The sequence below is a fragment of the Marmota flaviventris genome, chromosome 7 (genome assembly GCF_047511675.1).
Source record: "Marmota flaviventris isolate mMarFla1 chromosome 7, mMarFla1.hap1, whole genome shotgun sequence".
NCBI lineage: Eukaryota > Metazoa > Chordata > Mammalia > Rodentia > Sciuridae > Marmota > Marmota flaviventris.
The window spans coordinates 97740895-97763644 of record NC_092504.1 but is presented as its reverse complement, the minus strand read 5'-3'; the positions used below and the strand labels follow the sequence as shown (position 1 = coordinate 97763644).

The 22750-nt window shown below is 34.4% G+C and overlaps 1 protein-coding gene across 6 annotated transcripts in view; it reads left to right on the top strand.

Moving 5' to 3' along the window:
• Metap1 (methionyl aminopeptidase 1) overlaps window positions 1–22750 on the top strand; it is a 59866-nt gene that overhangs the window by 29313 nt on the left and 7803 nt on the right. The window contains exons 3-12 of one of the 6 annotated variants that reach the window (XM_071614519.1): window positions 2652–2761; window positions 3991–4051; window positions 8047–8138; window positions 9023–9106; window positions 11528–11596; window positions 11709–11847; window positions 13001–13030; window positions 13413–13544; window positions 16571–16714; window positions 21317–21382. In XM_071614519.1, coding sequence (XP_071470620.1) covers window positions 2652–2761; window positions 3991–4051; window positions 8047–8138; window positions 9023–9106; window positions 11528–11596; window positions 11709–11847; window positions 13001–13030; window positions 13413–13544; window positions 16571–16714; window positions 21317–21382 — 927 coding nt within the window. Of the gene's footprint in view, window positions 1–2648; window positions 2775–3990; window positions 4052–8046; window positions 8139–9022; window positions 9107–11527; window positions 11597–11708; window positions 11848–13000; window positions 13031–13412; window positions 13545–16570; window positions 16715–21316; window positions 21383–22750 lie in introns of those variants that run through there. The other 5 variants (XM_071614518.1, XM_071614523.1, XM_071614520.1 and 2 more) reach the window with 5 other exon arrangements.

The following is a 22750-nucleotide window of genomic DNA, read 5'->3' as shown; positions in this document are numbered from 1 at the left end:
GGGGGAGAAATTCAGATCAGCAGGAAGCTTTGAAAAATTTTACATATTTCCCTTCTTTCTGCTTCCTCCCCAGAAGTATGTTAAAGAAAGCCTGAATCTTGATTGATATTCTGTCTTAGGATTTAGGAGAAAATTATTCTTGAGGTGCATGTTTCCGGCAAAAATCACTTGATAAGACAGCTGATGCAGTCATTAGTTGGCCTGCATTTTGAACAATTATCTATAATGTTTAATCCAAGTGACAATGAATTGAGTCCATTTTTATTCTGGGATGATAAATATTTGTTGTTCTGTTATTAATATTTACATTGGTTTCTTGAATTCTGGAGAGGAGAAAGGTATTTAAAATTAGTTGCATAATAAAATCTTCTTTTCTTCTGCTTATGTGATTAGTATAAATGTATTCTCTTTCAAAGTAATATGGATGGATTGGCTGTGTTTTTTTAAAAAAAGTTTATTTATTTTTTAAAATGACTATGTTTTTGCATTCTTGTCAGTTGTGCCTCAAAGGGCCTTCATCCCACAGGTGACCCCTTGCTCTCTGGAGAATTATTGGATTGAGCACCTGTATTCTTGCCTCACTGCCCATATGAAATACATCTTAGTTTCCTGGTTTGCAAAAGGAGGAAATTAGATCCTTTAAGATCTTCTTTAGCTTAACATCATGATTCCTTCTACTCTCCTATTTTTTTTTTTTTTTTGGCACTGGGGATTGAACCCAGGGCCTCATGCATGCTAGGTGAACACTTTACCACTGATCCACATCCCCAGACCCTGCTCTCCCTCTTTTCATGTTTATTTATTTATTTATCTGTTTATTCAGGGAATTGAACCCAGGGCCTCATGCATCATTTTATATTTTGAATAGATTTTTTAAGGAGGGAAGTTTATTTTTCTCATCTACTACTACTACTATTTCTTCTTTTTATTCTTTTTTTTTTCACAAAATAGCTACTGTTATTGATATGCACTAAAAACACATTATATACATTTTTTGCTTCATTAAAAAACAAAAATAATTTTGATGATGCCATTATACACATGAGTTCTTATAAAAATGCAAGCTATAATTTTTTATTAGGTGAAATGCACACAATGTAAATTACCATTTTATTTATTTATCTATCTATTTATTTATTCTAATCAGTTATGCATGACAGCAGAATGCTCTTCGATTCATTGTACAAGATGGAGCACCATTGTTTTTACTTCTCTGGTTGTACATAAAGTAGGATCACACCATTTGTGCAAGCACACATGTACCTAGGGTAATGATGTCCATCTTTGGCCCATCCAAAGTTCCTCCACTCATCCTATGGTCCTCCCATTATGGATTAGCCTCCACTTGTCAGAGAAAACATTCAGCCTTTGGTTTTTTGGGAGCTTACTTCCCTTAGCATGATATTCTCTAACTCCATCCATTTACCTGCAGATGCCGTAATTTTATTCTCTTTTAATGCAGAGTAATATTTCATTGTGAAACAACACAATCAATAAATATGCTGAGGAGCTGAACAGACACTTCTCAGAAGAAGATATACAGTCGATCAACAAATATATGAAAAAATGTTCAACATCTCTAGTAATTAGAGAAATGCAAATCAGAATTACTCTTAAGATTTCATCTTACTTCAGTCAGAATGGCAGTTATCAAGAATACAAGCAACAGTAAATGTTGGCAAGGATGTGGGGGAAAAGGCACACTCATACATTGCTGGTGGGACTGCAAATCGGTACAGCCAATCTGGAAAGCAGTATGGTGATTCCTTAGAAAACTTGGAATGGAACCACCATTTGATCCAGCTATTCCACTCCTTTATCTATACCCCAAGGACTTAAAAACAGCATGCTACAGTGTTACAGCCACATCAGTATTTATAACAGCACAATTCACAATAGTCAAACTGGGGAACTAACTTAGATATCCTTCAATTTCTTATATACTTCTAATGAAACCTGAATTTCAAAGCCTGTGATACATGACAGTAATCAGGGAAAGATCTGTGTGTAACGGGAAGTGTATGGGTCAATTCTTGGTCTAGGAGTGACTTGAATTCCTGGTATTTCAAGTCCCAGGGTTAGCGTCTTCATTTTGCTTAATGGATAAGAGGTGCCTCTAGTCTGCTGAAATGAGATACTATAGAGGATCTCTCTACTCTGTTTGAAAAGGATTCTTAGGTGCATTTCATTATACACAGCATTATATATTAACAAATCACATTATTAGGTGTGTATATGATTCTTAAGTTTTCTACTAAAATTTGGTAACTTCAAACAGATTATTTCCTTCCCTTTGTCTCTCCTGCCTCCTTTAGAAACCCTTCTAAAAAGAGGCAAATGATGGTCATAATTTTTTTTTTTTTGGTATCAGGGATTGAACCCAGAGGTGCTTAACCACTGAGCCACATATCCAGCCCTTTTTTATTTTTTATTTTGAGACAGATTCTCACTGAGTTCCTTAGGCCCTCTCTTGGTTGCTGTTGCTGGCTTTGAACTTGTGATCCTTTGCCTCAGCCTCCTGAGTTGCTCTGGCTGTTTTGTAAACAAGAGAGAATTGAAATATGTGCTCCTCATGAACTTGGTCTCTAAGCTTTCCTTTCTTTCTCCTTCCTGTACCTTTCATGTCTTTCCATCTGTCTGTCTCCCAGAAGATGAAAAGGCAAAGCGGGAAGTGTCTTCCTGGACTGTAGAAGGTGATATAAACACTGACCCCTGGGCAGGTTATCGATATACTGGTAAACTCAGACCACATTATCCACTGGTGAGTAACTAAGGTAATAAGAATTCAACGTTGTTTTAAACCAATTTCAGTGTCCTAGAAGTAGTAGTTATAATTTTGTATTACAACAGTTAACTATGTAGACAGAATTAAGTTTACAAAGGAACTTGTTTTCTAACTGTTTAGCTCTTATGGTACATTATTTGGGAGCTAGTTGGGATAATTGGAGGAAGTGGAGAAAAATTAGATGAAAAGGACTAAAGATATTAATTTATAAAAAGAGTAGGGTAAGGTAGACTTAATATTTTCTGGCTGGCACTATAAGTAGTGTATATTTATACTTTTCTAAAATATTTTAAAATATAATATATTCCTACCTTAATAGCTGCAGCTTTTCTGCCATTTGTATCCTGTCTGTAGAGGTTTTTATTTTTTATTTTTTAAATAGTAGATGGACACAATATCTTAATTTTATTTTTATGTGGTGCTGAGGATCAAACCCAGTGCCTTACACTTGATAGATCAAAGGATACATACATTTTTATTTGGAGGGATCTTAAAAATTTCAGAGCTTTTTGCCAATTGGGCCATAACTCCAGCCCCCTTCTGTGGAGTTTTAATATAGGAATTCATTTAAGTTGAAATCTGTTTGCTATCTTCAGATATTTAAATTATTTTTATTGATGATTTTCTATTTTTTTTAGAGAGAGAGAATTTTTTTTAATATTTTTAGTTTTTGGCGGACACAATATCTTTATTTGTATGTGGTGCTGAGGATCGAATCCAGGCCGCACGCATGCCAGGCGAGCGCGCTACTGCTTGAGCCACATCCCCAGCCCTGATGATTTTCTATTATTAAGAGATTTTATTAATTTTTTTTAAATCTGAAAAATATTAAATATATAAGAAAGTCTTTAATCCTACTTCCCAGAGCTAATAACTAGGAACATATAAGCATATGTTTACTTTGAGACATTATTTTATTGTCACTGTCAGCTTATGAGTTTGTTTGGAACAACATGGTAACTTGTGGTCTGTATCTAATCTTAAATCATTGGTAGCCTTGGCCACTTTCCCCATTCTTAAATATCTGTGAAAGGGGGTAGCGTTAACACTAAGCAAGTGAACCTTAGTCTTAACAAAGTAGATATGATAATTAAGATGTCACTTAAAGATATTTTCATTTAAAAACTTTTGCTTGAACTTAATAATGTTTTTCCAGTTTTATTTTCTAGGTAATATGCTTTAACTAACTTCTTTGATGTTTTTAGATGCCAACAAGGCCAGTGCCAAGTTATATTCAAAGACCGGATTATGCTGATCATCCCTTAGGTAAGTTCTGTGCTGGTTTTTCATTTTTCAGGTTGTGGGCTTGATGACTACTGCAAAGGAAGGAGTGCTTTTCTTATAGAGAGTTTTTAATGCTGTATTTCTAATAAGTGTTAACATTACTGTTAAACAAAACATTTTTTTTCTGTGTGTGTGTGTGTGTGTGTGGTGTGTGTGTGTGTGTGTGTGTGTGGTGTGTGTGTGCTGGGGATCAAACCCAGGGCCTTTCACAAGCACTCTACCATTGAACTACATCCCCGGGCCCTAAACATTGCTTTTTCAAGCCATAGTAGATCATTTAAGAGAATTAAAAATTCTTTGCCACCACTAGAAATCTATGCAGTTCAGAAAACATTGTTTATGTAACTGCTAAAGACTACACACAGAATAATACTGTATTTTGTGGGTTATACCAGTTTCTAGATGGAAGAAAAGAATAGTTTAGATTTTATTTAATATGTCCTTCTACCTAAGTTAAGGCAGAAACAGATTGTGGAGACCTCAGGTTGACTAAAGACTGTAACAATAAGAAATAGTAATCGTGGTGATAATGGTGATGGTGTTGTTTCTGATTTTGTAATAGTAACTTATATTTATTTTTGCTTAACTGTATGTCAGGCACTGTGCTAAGTTCTTTGCACGTGTTACTCCATTTAATACTTTCAACATTCCTGAGGTAGGTTCTGTTGTCTTCTCTATTTTATAGATACTGATAGACATCCAGAGTAATTTGCAGCACAGATCAGTGGAGTAGTCTCTGACCTTAAGGCTTGTACAATATAACTAAAATTGGACTATGTGAAATTATTGAAGTTTTTATGTGTGTCAAAAATAGTTCCATATCAGCAATTTCACATGGTTTAATATAAGCCAAGCTGCCTTTGCTTTGTTCTTTAAGATGTAGGGACCTATGTTAAGTTCTTCTCTATATAATTCTAAAATTCAGTTAAACCCATTGAAGGAAAAGACAGTCTGAATTATAGAATACTGCTGAGGATGTGTGACTTAATTATTCTCTATTTAATATTATGAATATAATACTAGTTTATATTTTTAAAAATATGTGTAGAAAAGATAAATTCTAACAGAATAAAATGTTATGCAGTAAAAAGTAAGTTCTACTCTTTAAAGGTAGCCACTGTTTACCGTTTTCTTGTAGAATTATCCAAGATAATCTGTGTATGTGTACATTAACCTTTTTACCCACTGATAAACAAAAAAGAAATACATCATGTACATCCTTTTACCTTTTTATGCTTTCTAATATGTTAAGGTATCTTGGAAATACTTCATGTGAGTCCATATAAAGCCACTGCTTTCATTTTAGTGTGTAAGGATTTCAGTGTGTGGATATGTTATAATTTATTAAAGCAGGCCCCTACTAATCAATGTTTAGATTATTTCCAAGTTTTTGCTTCTACCCATTTGACTGTAGTAACTATTCTTGTGTTTACATCTTTGTCCACATGTGATAGTATTTCTGTAGGTTAATTGCCTAAAGTAAAATAGTTTTAGATCAAAGGATACATACATTTTTTATTTGGAGGGATCTTAAAAATTTCAGAGCTTTTTGCCAATTAGTATTCCCATTTGAAAAACACCGGAGTCTCTTTTCTCTTACATTGGGTAATCAAGCGTGATGATCTTTGCTAATCTGAAAGATGAAATTGATAGTTTGCTATTATTTTAGTTTGCATTTTTAAATTATGAGGAAGATTCTTTTCATATGTTCAGTTATTTGTATTTTTTTCCTTTTGAACTGTGTATTCATATCTTTATCCCTTTTCCCGTTTCATTACTTTTATTTTTTTAACCTCATTTATAATTGTTTTGTTAAGGAAAATACTCCTTTGATGTGTTAATTTTTTCACCAATTGACTATCTACATTTGTGATAAACGAAACATTCTTAAATAGTAAAATAAATGTAACCTGTATTATATTTGAAATGCATCCTTTAATTCTCACATGTTTAGGGGTTTGTTTTTGATTCTGTTATGCTTCATTGACCCATTTGTCTAATTACGTACCATTGACAAACTCTAAGTGTTGTAGCTACATAACGTATTCATGTTTGGTAGGCCTTGTTGCCCCTACCTTTCTTCTTTTTGAGCATTTTTCTGGCCATTCTTGTATGTTTGTTTTTCTATGTAAAATTTATAATCAGCTTGATTTCTAAAAATATCTTGTAATTTTTAATGGGGTAGTATTAAAATTAGTACATTAATTTTAGAAGAATTTATACCTTGACAATATAGAGCCTTCTATCTAAGAACAGGGTATTTTTTTTCCTGTATTACTTGTTACCTCTTATGTTTTTTGATGATATTTTCAGATTTTCTTCCTGTAGGGCTTTTATTGAAAATTCTGGGTACTTTAGTTATTTGTTTATTTTTGTGATACTGGGAATTGAACCCAGGGGTGCTGTATTATTGAGCTATATACTTGGCTCTTTTTATTTTTGATTTTGAGACAAGGTCTTGGTAAATGGCTAAGATTGGACTTGAATTTGTGATCTCATGCCTCAGCCTCCAGAGTTGCTGAGATTACAGGTGTGCACCTGTAAGCAAGCTCAGCATTTTAAAGTGTTTTTTAATTAATTAATTAATTTTTATTTTTTTGGGTGAATAGTATGTTTTGTATTTTTTAGCTTTTGTTTGTATATGGGAAAGTTCCTGATTTTGATATATTCGCTATACAGTGTGTCAACTTGCTGAATTTTTATTATTAGTAATTTTTCATATGATTCATTTGTTCTAGGGATATGTAATCATGTCTGAAATTGTTAAAAGATTTTGTCCTTTCTTTTTCATTTCATATGTCTTATTTCTTTCTCTCAAATCTGCTAGTATCACCAGAACAGTCTTAAATAATAGTGTTGATAGTGGGCATTCTGTAAGGATGGTTCTTGGCCAGAGATTTATTTGTCATAATAAGATGGTAGCTGGCCATGTTATCAGAATTATCTTCTAGATGGTCATTTATTTTTCTTTCCTTAATCTGTCTTTGATGAATTAGATTAATAGAATTGCTAATACTGAACTATCTCAGCCTTTTTGGTATGAATCTCCCTTAAGTTGGGGCGGGCGGGCGGGCGGGCGGGCGGGCGGGCGGGCGGGCTGGCTGGCTTCCTTCCTTTCTTCCTTCCTTCCTTCCTTCCTTCCCTCCCTCCCTCCCTCCCTCCCCCCCCCCCCTTTCTTTCTTTCAAATTCTGTTTGCAGTATTTGGAGTTTTTCTCACTAGTGCTTATAAACAAGATTGGCTGGTAATTCATTCATTACATTATTTTTTCAGAATTTTGAAATAATTGCTATAATGTCTGTTTCTTTTAAATATATGTGAAACTTGAATTAGACAAATTTTATTAGTGAAGTCTACTAGGGCGATAAAGTTTTCAGACTTTTTGATTGTGACCCAGAGTGAGAAATGAATTTTATATCATGATTGGTCCAGGTATGTATACATAAGTTAGCAGTCAAACATTTCACAGCAGCACTTACCTTAGTCTGTGTAATAGAACCTAGTAATTTTTATTCCCTTTTTCACTTTCAAAAAAGTACTTATAGCCCACTGAAAGATCAAAAACTACAGTTTAAAAAACATTGACTTGGGTTTTTGTTTCAGAAAAATAGTGTAATTGATTCATCAATTGTTTGTATATAACTGCTTCATGAGACAATGATCATGAAAGCAATTTGTAAATTGTATGTTATTATCCAAATGTGAATTGTTTACTGAGCTTATTAGCACACTGCCTGGCATATAATAAGTACTCTATAAATATTGACTGATTTCTAATATATCTGAAAATTTATTCTGTAGAATTCATCAATTTGTTTAGCAAATTGCTTTTACATATTAAAAAATGTCTTTTAAATAAATTAACCTGTACCTCTCAAAATGAAATATTGTGTGATTTAGGAAGACTTGACTATTATTATGCTAATGAATTCTACGTCTTTCTATTCATTTTAATTTTACTTATTTTTTTTGTTACAGGAATGTCTGAATCTGAACAGGCTCTTAAAGGTACTTCTCAAATTAAATTACTCTCATCTGAAGACATAGAAGGGATGCGACTTGTATGTAGGGTAAGAATTATTTTTTCCCTTTAGGGTAAGATATGTTTGAGCATTGCTTGGACAGGAAGTCAGTGATTTGCTGGATTTATAAAGGTCTCCAATATTATTACTTTGTTAAGACTGACTTAGCCACACTTTTCATTAAACTATTGCTACTGTATCATTTAATACAACAGTTAATCTCTATTTAAATAGTATGAAAATTAGTATGGCAAGTAATCTATATTTGCTTGCAATTTTTTTTTCTCTATATTCTGTGTGTGTGTGTGTGTGTGTGTTTTAAGAACTAGGTTTTTGTCATTTTATTTTCACTAATGTCCTAAGACAAGATAAACTAAAGGTCCTATTGTGAAATACCTATGATGTATGATAGTGGTTGATATTAACAAGGTAAAATCGCATATTTATATTTTTCTAAAGAAAAATAATTGATACATTGATAGTGTTTATTTAGGTTTTTATGCAGCACTTTAAAAGTCGTTTGATACTACTTTGTTTTGATAATCTGGAGAAATTCATATTCCTTTTACTTAGTTACTAAGATTGTTAGAGGAAATTCATTTGTCTATTTTATTTCCCTCCACCCTTCTTCATTATAGAAGTGTGAGAAGACCCAACCTCTGTCAGTTGATTATTGTTCAGATAAACCTAGAATGTACATTTTCATGTAGAAATCAGTCAAGCTTACTTAGTAAATAAGCTCAATTTTTATATAAATTTGTTTGCATCTTTATATTAAATATTTTTATATTTTATATAAAGTTATATTGAATGGGAAATTCATTTCATCAGTTTTCCCAAAAACATCTAAGATAGTACAAAGGATACAGATTTCTATTTTTTTTTTTTTTTTAAATTTCTCTTTCAATGTACCAAGTGTTCCTCTTTTACAGCTTGCTAGAGAAGTGCTGGATATTGCTGCTGGGATGATTAAACCAGGTGTAACTACTGAAGAAATAGATCATGCTGTACACTTAGTAAGAACCTTACTTTTTTTTATTTTGGAAAACTTTTAGAATTTGGGATGTAGCTCAATAGTAAAGCACATGCTAGCATGTGTGAAGCCCAGGATTTGATTCCCAGCACTTGGGGGTGGGGGGGGGGGAATGACATTATTAGGTGTTTTTGACTTATGTTCAGAATGTCTACAATAACCTTATTAAGCTGAGTTGAAAGCTAATTTTTGCTTTGTTTCAAATATAGAAAGCATTCAGCAATCATTATGCCAGTGTTTAAGTCTGCCTTCTGGATCATGGGCATCCATAGTTTCAACTAACTCTGGATTGAAAATATTTGGGGAAAAAATGGCATCTGTATTGAACATGTACGGATCTTTTTCTTTGTCATTATTTCCTGAACAATGCAGTGTAATAACTATTCATGTAACATTTACATTGTATTAGTATTATAAGTAATGTAGAGATGATTTAAAGTGTGTGGGAGGATTTTTGTGAGTTATATGCAAACTCTACACTATTTATATAAACAACTTGAGCATCTACAGATTTCGGTACCCATTAGGTGCGGGCTTATCTTAGAATTAGTCCCCCATTGATGCAGATGAATGACTGTATTTGTTGTACTGAGGTCTGAGATGAGCTTGAAATATGGTATTTTAGAAGCCTCAGCATTTCAGTAGTGCTTTTACAAAATGATAAATTTTATCAATGTTTTTAAATGTCTTACACCCAATATTCTGACATGAACAATATGACTTCTGAAGCTAGATTGGTTGAAATCAATATTGTCTTTTATATCTTGCAAAAAAAGGCAACAAACAGATAAGTATTTGTAGTAAATATGATACAGGGATCTTTTTTTTTCTTTTAAATAAAAATTGCCTGTCAGAGAGACCTTAATCTAGTAGGTATGTGCGTGCATTATATGATTAAATTGTTCATAAAAGAAGTGTTGTCCAGTTAAAACATGGAATGTGTATTAAAATTATTCTGGTAATCAGATTAATGTGAATTATAAAGACATAGTAAATTTATGGTAAGTATTTTAAAGATGTTAATATTTATTATAGTGTGGTGAGGATGAAATTGGTACTCTGGTACTCTTTTTACTTGGTGATGATATTATAAATGGAGACAACCTTTGTGAAAGAATTTGATAATATGTTTATAAGATGTTTATAAATATTTTTATTCAGATTTTTATATCTTGATTTTGGGCTATTGTTACGTATGTTAGCATAAAATGTCTAGTATGCATTAAGCATTTTGAGGGCTTCTTGTGAGCCAGGAACTCCTAAAAAGTATTTTCTTTCAAATAAACTCATTTAATCTCCCCAATAGCCCTTTGAGGTAAATGCTGTTATCATCTCTATTTTATAGAAAAGTAAACTGAGGAGAGAGGTTAATTAAGTTGTCCAAGGTTATACAACTTGTAAATGATGATGGAGTTGGCATTTTCAGTCAGAATGTTCTGAATTCATTATTCTCTAAACTGCTATTTAAAATGCTCTGTGAAATATAGAAGCATATTTTAAATAAGGGAAAAGCCAAAGGGATGTAGTTATTAGTTGTAAGCTTTTTTTTTTATAATTGAGAAAATTTTAAGTTTATTTAGATTTCCAATAATGGTAGAATTTCTGGTAAAATTATGATATATTCCACAAATGATATTTTATGCAAGTATTAGAAAATTATTAGCTTGAAGACTTGTGTGTCAGTATGGAAACAAATGATGTATGCTGTGATTACGATTGTGTAAAAACATCCATGGTAAAATTTGTTTTGGAAACCAGACCATTTTCTAAGATTTCTTGTTGTTCACTGGTACGAAGTAAACAATGAAAATGAAATGAATGTAGTGAATGGTGAAAATGTCTCAGGGAGTTGTTTATCATTTCTTAATTACACTATTATTCATTTTTTGGTCATAGGGATAGAGGCTTATTTCTATATAAGAAATTGTAATCACATAAAAATACTTATTACTTATTTTAAATATTTTTTTCACAAGGAGTAAATTCTAAAGTAGAGTCTTCACATAGTAGCAATTGTATATATTTGTAGAATGTGAATTTGGTTTTTCTTTACACAAGTACCAATAAAGCTGGTTTGCATACAGCATATCTGACTGGCATAAAACTTGTTGTATGCTCTTTAAAATTATATCCACCGGCCAGGCATGGTGGGGCATAGTCACAGCTTCTCGAGAGGCTGAGACAGGAAGATCACTTGAGCCTGTGAATTCAGGACAACCTGGGCAACCTTGTGTGATCTCATTTAAAAGGAAGACATAATATCCACTACTGTTTTAAAGATAAAATATTAAATAAGTTATTTACATTAGCATTTGTCCAACTTCAGATTTTAAAATCTTTTTTTTTTTTAAAGAGAGAGTGAGAGAGGGAGAGAGCGAGAATTTTTTTAATATTTATTTTTTAGTTCTCGGCGGACACAACATCTTTGTTTGTTGTGGTGCTGAGGATTGAACCCGGGCCGCACGCATGCCAGGCAAGCGCGCTACCGCTTGAGCCACATCCCCAGCCCTTTTAAAATCTTATGCATGCAGATTTTTCCTCTTTGCACATTCCAAACTATTTTATTTTATTTTAATGTATTATAGGCATGCATTGCAAGAAATTGCTATCCTTCTCCCCTGAATTACTATAATTTCCCAAAGTCTTGTTGTACTTCAGTGAATGAAGTCATTTGCCATGGAATTCCAGACAGACGACCTTTGCAAGAAGGTGATATTGTTAATGGTAAGAAATATGTTAGTGTGAGTTTTGTTTTCTTGACTTGCTTTCTATATTTATGCTTTTTCCTGTTTAAAACTTAGTATTATTTGAAAGTCTGTGGAAGCCTCTTTTTTTTTTTTTACAATTTTGTGCATGTTCTTTTAAAACACATCATATTAGATGTGTCTTAAATATTTATATTATGCATTTGTTTGGTGCTTAATTCATATGTGACTGGTAAATAAGTGACAGATGTCAGTGTAATATGGAAGCAGTGTTGAGTATAGTGCAGTTTTTACATTTAAGTCCCTCAGTGGGTTTTAAGAGATCAGAATAGGCTTTCTTAACAGGTAAGAAAAATCCTTAGTAATAAATGAAGACTTTAAAAAAAAAGCTAAAAATTTCACAGAAGTGCCTTACTTGAATGGAGTGCCTTTAAGGACCTCTGTGTTGTGTTATCTTAGGAAGCTGCAGGTGTAGAGAAGAAGCTCCAAAGGCATTTTCCTCTGGGATTAAATAAGTGTTAATGAAGAAGCATCTCCTTGATGGTACTTTTAGTATTAATGAAATTATTCTGTTTAGGATATTAAAGGAATCCAAGGAAACATGAGTCCCAGGGTTGAAGACTGCACAGAATAGACCAACTGTGATGCTGGTCAAGAATGAGAATAGAGATTTAATTGTGATAATATTTTTATTATGGTTGTTATTGCTTTAGTTAGATGATGTGTTTATAAAGTTCCACAGATTTTGCATCTGTTTTTATGTAAAACTTGCTATTTTTATTATGTGTAAAATGTGTGAGATTTTTTTATACATGTGTACTTTGTGCTGGAGTTGAAACACCTGTACTGTGATGTTGGAGATTGGTTGAAATCCACAGTAAAAATGTACATTCAATATGTTCTCTAGATAGTCATTTATGTTACGATAGTGACATATTAGTAATCTGTGTTCTTACAGCATGGAAATGAAGAGAAGGATGAGTATTCACAAATAAATGAAAGATTAATTAATTAAAAAGGTTGGGAGTTTAGCTCAGTGGTAGAGCATTTGCATAGGACACCCAAGGCCCTGGGTTCTATCCTCAGTCCTGTGGCGGGGTGGTGGTCAAGAGAGTATTGGGGTGTAGAGATTATCTTAAGTTTTGCTATTTACATATTTTTTTTTTTTTTAGGAGAAGGAAGAAACTCATTAAAGATGACAAGTGAAAATAGCATTTTTTATTTAATGGAAAAATTTACCAGAGTCCTCAGTTTAATGTTACTAACCCTGGATGTTTATCTTGCATGATTGTATCCCATATAACTTTTTCCTCTGCCACAAATTATCTAATTACTATAAGAATATAAAAACCCACCATCTGGCTTGTGCTGTAAGCCGTATATCTGTTTTCCACAGTGAGTTTAGTTTAATTACCCTCAAGGAATTTTTGTTAGGGAGTAACTACACATTCACTGGTGTCTAATTTGACAATGCAAAAGTCATCTTTTCCATTAAATTACTTGATGCTGTCACATTGGAAAAACTAAGTTCTATTGTGGAATGAAAATAAATATGTCTTAATATTTACACATTTTTTTTTGCAGTGGACATCACTCTTTATCGCAATGGTTATCATGGGGACCTGAATGAGACCTTTTTTGTTGGAGATGTGGATGAGGGAGCACGGAAATTAGTTCAGACCACATACGAGTGTCTTATGCAAGCCATCGATGCAGGTCAGCTTCAGTGCTGGGCCCCATTGGCACTGCTTTGCCAGTGACGCATTTTATCACTGCATTGTTGTGCGTTTCTTGTACCTAACAGCTTTTCCATTGCCCTACCTGAGTTAGCTTAGTGTTTAATGGTTAATGTGTTTAAAGATGATGTGGGAATGTCTTGATGCAAATGGACCAGGTGATTACTTATGATCCTCTGTCTCTTCTGATATTTTTTTCTTTTAAAAGAGGAGTGTGTGGGTGATTCTTTTGTGTAGTTTTTATTTCTACTTTTTTTTCTTTCAACTACATTAGTATTAGTTTCTATTACAGAAAATTGAAACAAGCCTGACGATTTTGTGAGGAGAATGAATGATCCTTCTTTGCATTTGCCTCCCCACTTCACTTTTCATCTCTTTTCTATCTAGAGGTATCCATTGTTAACATTTAGGTTTTTCTCCCCTCTCTTCTATGTCTTGACATATAGATATGTGTATGGGTTTAATTAGGTTAAATGGAATCATAATATTTGTAATTTTCTATAATTTGACAGTTGTTCAGTTAAATCTTAGGGATCTTTTAAAGTAGCAGATCTACCCCATTTTTCTTTTTTTTTGGTATTGGGGATTGAACTCGGGGGCCTCAATCGCTGAGTCCCATCCCCAGCCCTGTTTTCTATTTTATTTAGAGACAGGGCCTCAGTGAGTTGCTTAGCATCTCACCATTGCTAAGGCTGGCTTTGAACCCTTGTGATTCTCCTGACTCAGTCTCCCGAGCCTCTGGGATTACAGGCGTGTGCCACTGCACCTGCCACCCCGTTCTTTTAATAGATACAGATTATATTTCACAGTATCTAAATTTCTGTAACTATTCTCCTACTGGATTTTGGTGGTCTCTAGATATCTTTCTGTTGTAGTACTGAGTGGAAATATGTGCATATCTGTAGGATCTTTTCCATGGTGTCTTCATGACAGCAGCTTATCCTTTTTTTGGTTTACTCAGTACTTTCTGGGAATGGGAGAAGAAAAGGAAAGTCTTGTTGAAGTTGTTAACACATTGCTAATAAAAGGATAGTTTGAGGACAAATTGTTTTCTGTTAAAATCCATAGTGTTTGAACTGTATTATTCAATGTATTATTGCTACCACTCCCCCACTTCTTCAGAGTATTGAACAGGACAGAGTTATTTAACACATAGATAGTTATCTGTAATAACATTGGTTTGTTATTTTTATCGTTTTTAGTTACTCTTTAACAGGCATGGAAGATGATGAAGTTTTTACTAATTTATATAATGTTGGATGTGTGAAAATGAAAGACAATATTTTCATGTATCAATATCTGAAGGTTTTAGAAATTTATAATTCACTGTTGATCATTTTAAAACTTTTAATATAGTAGGTGGAATTGTGAAATGAGAATTTCTGTGCTTATCATTTGTAGAAGCTTCAGTTTTAAATAATTTTTAGGATTTCTGTCAGATAATATATTCAGTGTTTATATCCTTTTTCTTCTCTGTGAGGTAATTGAAATAATCAGAAAGCTGCAGTGTTGTTTCAAAAAGACATATGACTAGAACTTAAGAAACTGTGAGAAACTAGTCTTGATAGCAATAGTCAAGAAAGAACAAAAATTTCTTGAACTCTGGAAAGTGCTATTAACAATATTATATATGTTTTGTTCCCATAGTTTAAAAATACTAATTGTTTTTCACCCTAGTGTAGAGTACTAGCGAGTTTGTGAAGTTGTTAAATTAACTTTTCTAGAGTAGTATGTTTAAATGTATGAATTAAAGACATTTTTGGGTCTGATAATGCTTTGTGACAGGGGGCTTGTCCTGTGCATTGTAAGATGCTTAGCCGCATCTCTGGTGTCTGTCTGCACACTAGATATCAGTTATACCACCATCTCCTGTGTGATGTCCAAATATGTCTCCAGATAACACGCTCTGAACCAAAATTGCTCAAGTTTGACAATTATGGAAGACTCTCTCACCTTCTGTTATTACTGCTGAATGGGGATTTTCTTTATTATGTACTGCGCAATTTGTTGCATGAGCCCCCAGCTTTCCAACCCAGGGCTTATTGGAGAACCTGGATAGGAATGAAAGAAAAACATTGTGAAAGTCAGCATGTTTTCTCAAAATCAGAAGTTACCTTCCTTCTGCCGAAAACATCAAGCTGGAATGGTTAAGAGCAAGTAAAATTATTAAATTCTGATTCCTTAAGCTGTTAAATTAATTACATGGGGGCAGGTAGATTGCATCTGAATGTTTCTTTGGAAATCAGGTAGGCTAAGAGTTAGAGGACCCTTGGAATTTGCCTCATTGTTCCAGAAATTTGGCAGTGCCCCACTCCTGGGGTTTTAGTGCCAGAATGGCCTTATTAACATGAGAACCACTTATTATTATTTTTTCTTTTCCCCTTAAGGCACTACTAAATTTATAAAAATTAAACAGGGCAGTATGTATATAGTGAAAGGTATACCCTAGGACCTGTACCCTGGGACCTTTTCTAGATTCAATTATGAATAGTTTGAGAAGCACTGTTAGAGAATGAAACAGCCCAGGGGAGAAGTACTTCTTTCAGAAGTTGACCTGAATGAAACTTGGGACAAGTTTGGACACTCTTGGACACTTCTTTTTCTTCTGGTACACTTGCTTTCCTTATTTCCTCTGATTTTTAGAATAGAATAGAGTGGAATAGAATAGTATGGATCTTGACCTTAGGAAAGCCTATAAAGGGAAATGTATTTTCCATTCTGTTGTTCCATATCTGTTATTAGAGAGAATAAATGGTGCTGTCCTTACCCTTTTAGCACCCAAGGTGTTCTGTTTGGCGTTAGAGGAGGAACTTCAGGTGCTCTTGGTTTGAATCAGAGCTTTGCTATTTACTGTGTGGCCTCTGTGTGGCTTAGTTTCCTCATTTGTAAATTTAGGCATGAAGACATATAAAGTATTTACAAAGGTCCCTGGCACATAGATACGAATCGCTTAGAAAATGTTGGTTATTACTACTCTTTGTCCTGAATCTTCTCTTTTTCTTTCAGTGAAACCTGGTGTTCGATACAGAGAATTGGGAAATATTATTCAGAAGCATGCTCAAGCAAATGGATTTTCAGTTGTTCGAAGCTACTGTGGGCATGGAATACACAAGCTTTTTCATACAGCTCCCAATGTACCCCACTATGCCAGTAAGTACTGTCTAAAGATTTGTGCTAACAACTTACTCAAGAAATATTTATTCAAACCTATAATAGGGCCTACTATTTTGTATTCATTAGAGTAATCTATTTGCTGTAACAAATAGACCCCCGGAATGTGTATTTGTTTAAACATAGGTCAGGTTCAGGTCATGCTTACATAACAGTCTAAGACAGTCGCTGTGAACAGATAGTGAACAGATAGGGTGGAAGGGACAAAGCTTTGGAGGGGTATATTTGGGAGTTTTAATGAACCAGCCTGGAAGTGACATAAATCATGCACATTTGTTTTTCATTGGCAGGAATTTTTCACATAATTGTAACTTAACAGCATGGGAAGTTGGGAAACGTAATCTGAGTACTCTGAAAGTAATCTGTTCCGGGAAATGTTCAACAATCTGCCATATGTGTAGTCATCTCTCTTCTGATTCCTTAGGTGAAATCAGTTCATCTTGCTTGGTTTGGTGTGAGTGGTTAGAGTATGTCAGATACTGTAGTATATTGGCATAAATAGAAGGGAATAAACAAAGTACTTTTACTCAAGTGACAACTGTATGGAAGAATAAAAAAGGAACTGGTAGACAATGTCTTTCACAAAACTTTTCTCTGAAAGAGATTAGATATGTGTAGCAACAAGTCTGATATTTAGTGCCAGAATTGAAAGCTATCCACCATAAGTGACCTAGAAAGAAATTCAACAGACACACACGCATGCACTTATTGAGCCATTATTATATAAATACTCTCACAGATTTCCTTGTGCTTAAGTATTCTCATCTGTGTAATAGGGAATGATACCTATCTTAGAATTGTTATGAGGATTAAGCGACATAATACTCGTGGAAAGCAGTCTGTTTGTTCAAAGTCACACAATCCAGTAAACAAATGCCAGAGCGAGCATTGGTACTTGTATTCTGAGCTTTCTGTAGTTGGTCTTTTCTCCTGTACTTCCTGTTCTCTTGAAGCAAGGATTGAAGCAGTTTGGTACTAGGTTCTGGGGGATAAGTAAAGCATGGTTGAGATTTTGGTTTGGTTAAGGAAATGATAACACATTCCAGGTGGAGGGAAGTCTGGAAAGGTTCTTCAAGTTGAGACTGAACAGAGACAAGATAAGCTTGGATGAGTATTATGTTTTGAGGATTGACAGTAGGCATTGCTGGGTAGAGGAATACCAGACTGAGGAAATCTGACTTCATCTCTAGGACTCTTCAGAAACATTATGGAGCAGAAAATGACATGATAAATCCTGTATTTGGGGGAAGACTAATTTGGTAGTGGTATCTAATATTCCAGATGAAAGCTACTCAGTGTAGTCAGCATGATGGACAGTTGTTTCTGGAGTCCAGGTATGAAGTGGTAAGTTCTAGGCATGCATATTGTGAAGAGGGAGTGAAATGCATGAAAAACCTCTCTAATAGGAGAAGCTGGAGCAATCCTCTATAGCACAGAATCTGATGTATATCAGCATTCATTAACAGCATCATTCTGTGAATCATGCTTGAAATAAAAGCAACAGAAAACAAGTAACTGACTTTATTTCTCTTAGGCCGTATTATCTCCTGAATGTACATTTCTTTCATGGAAAGGAAGTAGCTATTGTGATTACAGTGGTGGGGGTGTGTGTAAGTAAGAATGTTAAGGGGACATGCAAGGGCAATTAAACTTGGGTTTAGGTTTGGATAGAGACTGAAAACAACATTTATGGGAGAAGGCAATAAGGGTCATTGGTGGCAATATGATAAAAATGGTGTCATTGGCATGAAAGATATGCCACCTGAGTTTTATAAGAAGGATTTAATTAGATGGGAAAAACTATGTTGGATAAAGAAGCAAGGATCAAGTGTACTTCATTGTATAAATTCAATATGTTTATGAAAAGTCCAGCATAAATTGGGCTTATATAAATCAAAATATGTTGTGATAGGGGACATGGTTCAGTGGTAGAGCATTTGCTTGGCATGCATAAGGCCCTGGGTTCTGTCCCCAGCACTACCAAAAATAAAAAAATATTGTGGTAGCTTAGGGAATTGTTAAAGGAAACTGCTGAGGGTGTTTTTTAATTGTATAGCAGAGATACCATTTGAAATGTAAGTAATCTCAGCTTTGATTTGTAACTGATCTTGACCCAAATGAATGAGGAACCAGAAATTGTTGAATAACTTCTCTCCACCCCTTCTAATGTAAGAAAAGTCCTCATTAGGTGAGTTTTCTTCTTTAAGTCATTAGTGGTTGGAAAGTAACGATGACAATACCCAACATTTACAGTGTACTTTAAATAATTCTGTGATACAGATGATAGAACGGGTTCAGGTTTTTAAAAAAACTACTCTGCAATAGTACAGTTACACAGATAATGTGTATTTGTTTCGTGAGCTATGTTGAGAAATGGAAACTTTAAGATTCTAAGAAATGAGTAAGGGTTGTAACTTCTAGAATAATAATAAATCAGTGGCAGAAATAGGAATGGAATATGGAAGGAAGATAGATTTTCTGTGTTAGCATTGTCCGAGAGAAATATATTATGAAGCACATAAATGATATAAGTTTCTAGTAGTCACATTAAAAAAGTAAAACATTGTAGGTATGTGTTTTAAAATAATTATGCCATTACATCCTACATATCATTTAAAATTTTAATTGGAACAAAAATTATTGAGATGTTGTTATCTCCTAAAAAAAGGGGAGATCCCCAGAGCAGGGTCTTTTTCATTTGGGTGTTGTGAAAGCTAAAAACGAGGGCCAAATGCTGAGTACCAACAGCACAAGTTTATTCAATGACCAGAGAATGGAGAAGCACATTCGCAAATCAAATTCCTCAACTTGTTGGTGTGGGAAAGTCATAGATACAGGGTAAAATAAATGGGGGAGGGTAAAGTAATAAAGGGGAGGAATATTCATATCCTTCCCTGGAATAGGCAAGAGATTTCCCAGAACTCAGGCATTATCTTATCTGCATTTACTCCTTGTATGGTCTTGTGCTTCCTGGCATTGCAGCTGGTATGGGTATCTCTTAGTATGGAAGCTGCCTGGAGGTCACTTGGGTAGCCTTAGAAATCCAGCCTGTTTTTGGCTAGCCTACCTGCAGAGGTTCATCTGGCCTTCAGGAGCCCTGTCATTAAAGATAAGATTAGGTCGGGTAGAAACTTAGCTAGGTGATATAGGCACTACACTGGGTAATAATATATAACTACATGCTGCTTTAGTTTTCAAAATTTGCAATATTTTTACACTATCCCAACTCAGTTTGGATTAGCTACTTTTCAGGTGCCTGGTAGCAGCTATACGTGGCCAGCTCTGCCATTGGACAGCACAGATCCTTATTTTTTTTCTTTTTGTGACACCATACGGACACTCTGACATCTTCTTTGGATTCCCCAAGGGACTATAGACTGACTCTGTATATGTAGTAAATTATAAATCATTTTAAAATGAGAGAAAGTTTGTGAGATTAGAAGTGAAATTAATTTCTTTTAAGTTTTTTATATGAGTTTAAAAACTAGATTTGGAGCCTTTGGTGAGTGTATTTTGACAGAATCCGAGATAATGGAAAGCAGCACTGCTGGCTGTTCACCAGGAAAGGTGCAGGAATGTAAACCTGTAGATGAGGTTAGATCACACCTAGAAGGAGTTGCATTTAGTTGTTGAGCTTCTGTGCATACATTCACCATTCATTAAGTAATGATCCTGATGGCGCAGCTTGTTTACAGAGGAAAAGGAACCCCAAAAGCTGGTGTTTGCCACCTGGTGGTCAGGCTAAGTAAGTGCAGTCACTTATTTAACTGACACCTTTCAGGTATTTTAGTTTGAAATTTAGATTAGTTAGGTGTCCATTGTTGTCAAAGATTGTCTAAAAATGCATGTCTAAACTTTTATTTATTTTTTGGCATTTTTTTGAGGAATATCAGGTCTGGACACATTTTAATTTATAATTTTCTCATGAAGGTCCTGAAAAATACTCTCATATTAGGGAGTTTGGATAAAAAAGTATTTGGAGGGAGAAATGGAGTTTTTTTTTGAAATAGAAATGAAGGTCTCTTCAGCATTTTAAAAAATAGGCTAATGTGCAAAGGGTTTCTTCCCATTTGAAGATCAGAAAAAAAGACAACTTATAAAAAAACTTTTCAGGAAATTCATGTGATTGTTTTTGTGGGCTGTGCTCCCACACACTTCGCTCTTCCCAGAGAGTTGGGAGACGTTTTGCATGATCTTAAATACTATTGTTCAAATTTTTTACATGGATGAGTGATGGCATTCTACTTGGTTCTGTGATTGCATTTCTAATCTGTAGTAATATAAGTGGTATCACTTTCCTCTTACAGAAGTGATAATGATACCTGAAATCTAGCCTGTGGACATCTCTATATTTTAATGTAGAAAGCATAAGCAAATGAGCTGTGCGTAGAACAATATCTCTTCCAAAGTAGGTGGTTATTAGTATACTTCCTGTTTGAATGACTTATTTTAAGGAAGAGAACCAGGAGAAAATAATTAAGATACACAATAAGAATATTAACTGTATACTCTTTCTTATGAGATTTTCAATAGTACAATGTTGATTGTTGCTTAACTTTGGATATTTTTCCTTAATTTCAGAAAACAAAGCAGTTGGAGTGATGAAATCGGGCCATGTGTTTACAATTGAGCCAATGATTTGTGAAGGTGAGAAAAAATGATGCTGTGACATTTTTTAATTTAGTTTTTATTACTTTTGTTACTTCTTAGATTAGTAGTCTGTTATACTTTCTGTCTTTGAGCTTCATTCCCTTTCCCATCTTGAATTTGATTATCACAAAGAGAATTAACATAGTAAGGTTAGCAAGAAGGTGTACTTCCTACATGGTAATTCTCTAGCCATCAGAAGGCACTGAAGTACATGAATCCTGGTCCCTTTTCATTAAGATCTTGTCACAATGTGTATTGTAATATTAGAAGCCTGCATCAAACCTATGTAAAAGTGTTTGTTTGATGGAGGAAGGGGAAAAGGAGAAACCAAGGAGGAGAGGGTTTGTTGAGCCACTTACTTTGAGGCAGACAGTTATGGATTTATTTTCCCACAATTTACGAGGAAGGTATTTTCCTCTTCACACAGAGAATCAGACTTATCCTTGAAGAGGGTAACTTGCCTCGGTTTCTTAGCTGCTTACATGGCAGAATTTGTCGGAGTCTCATCTCATTAACAGTCCGGCTCTTCAGAGTCTGCACCCTGTCCTGTGGTATCATATAGCATTGTGAAGAAAACATAGGACAACTACACTTTGCTCTGGCAGCTGTTCTGTCACCATGTTACTCTCTGTGATAGGCAAATGGTGGTGATGGTAGGCTCAGTTTTATGAGAGTGTCAGAGCAGTTGTCATTTAATAACAGGAACATGCTTTCTGCTAGCTCCTTGTTGGGCTTAGTGGATGCATAGTGAGGCAGTAACAGTAGGGCTGGTGAGCTCTGAGCCCTGTATTAAAGGATACCTCTTCTCTGGGTCCTTGTAATTGTTTTGAAACCTAATCTTAGGAGTGGCTTCCATCTTCTCTTCCTTTAAAGTTAGTCACTAAATCTAGCCCACACTCAAGGGATCACCAGGACTCAACCAAGAGGTGGGGGTCACTTTAAATGAACATTGTAACCCTTATCTTACCCCAGGGCTGTTGTAAGAATTAAGTGAGCTGGTTTATGTTAATGAAAGTACTTTATTACATTAAAGACCACACAAATGTAGTGTTTTTTTGTCATTCTTGTAGAATAAGAATAAGGTGTTGATCATGAGCAGTCAGTTGTAAAGTATATTTCCTTAGAATAGTAGCCAAGTATATTTTACTTGACTGTACAACAGAACCTGTTTCATCAGATCACAGTATAATCAGAATAATTTGCTTTAAATCCAGTTCTGTAGTGGTCATTATATTGGAAATTCCTGTTTACTCATCTTTTGGTTTTTGATGCAGCATGGGTTAACTTTTTTAAAGCCTTCTCGTATTTTCTTTTTATCCTAGAATTTAATATTGAAAAGGTTACACTTCACTACAGTTTTTGTTC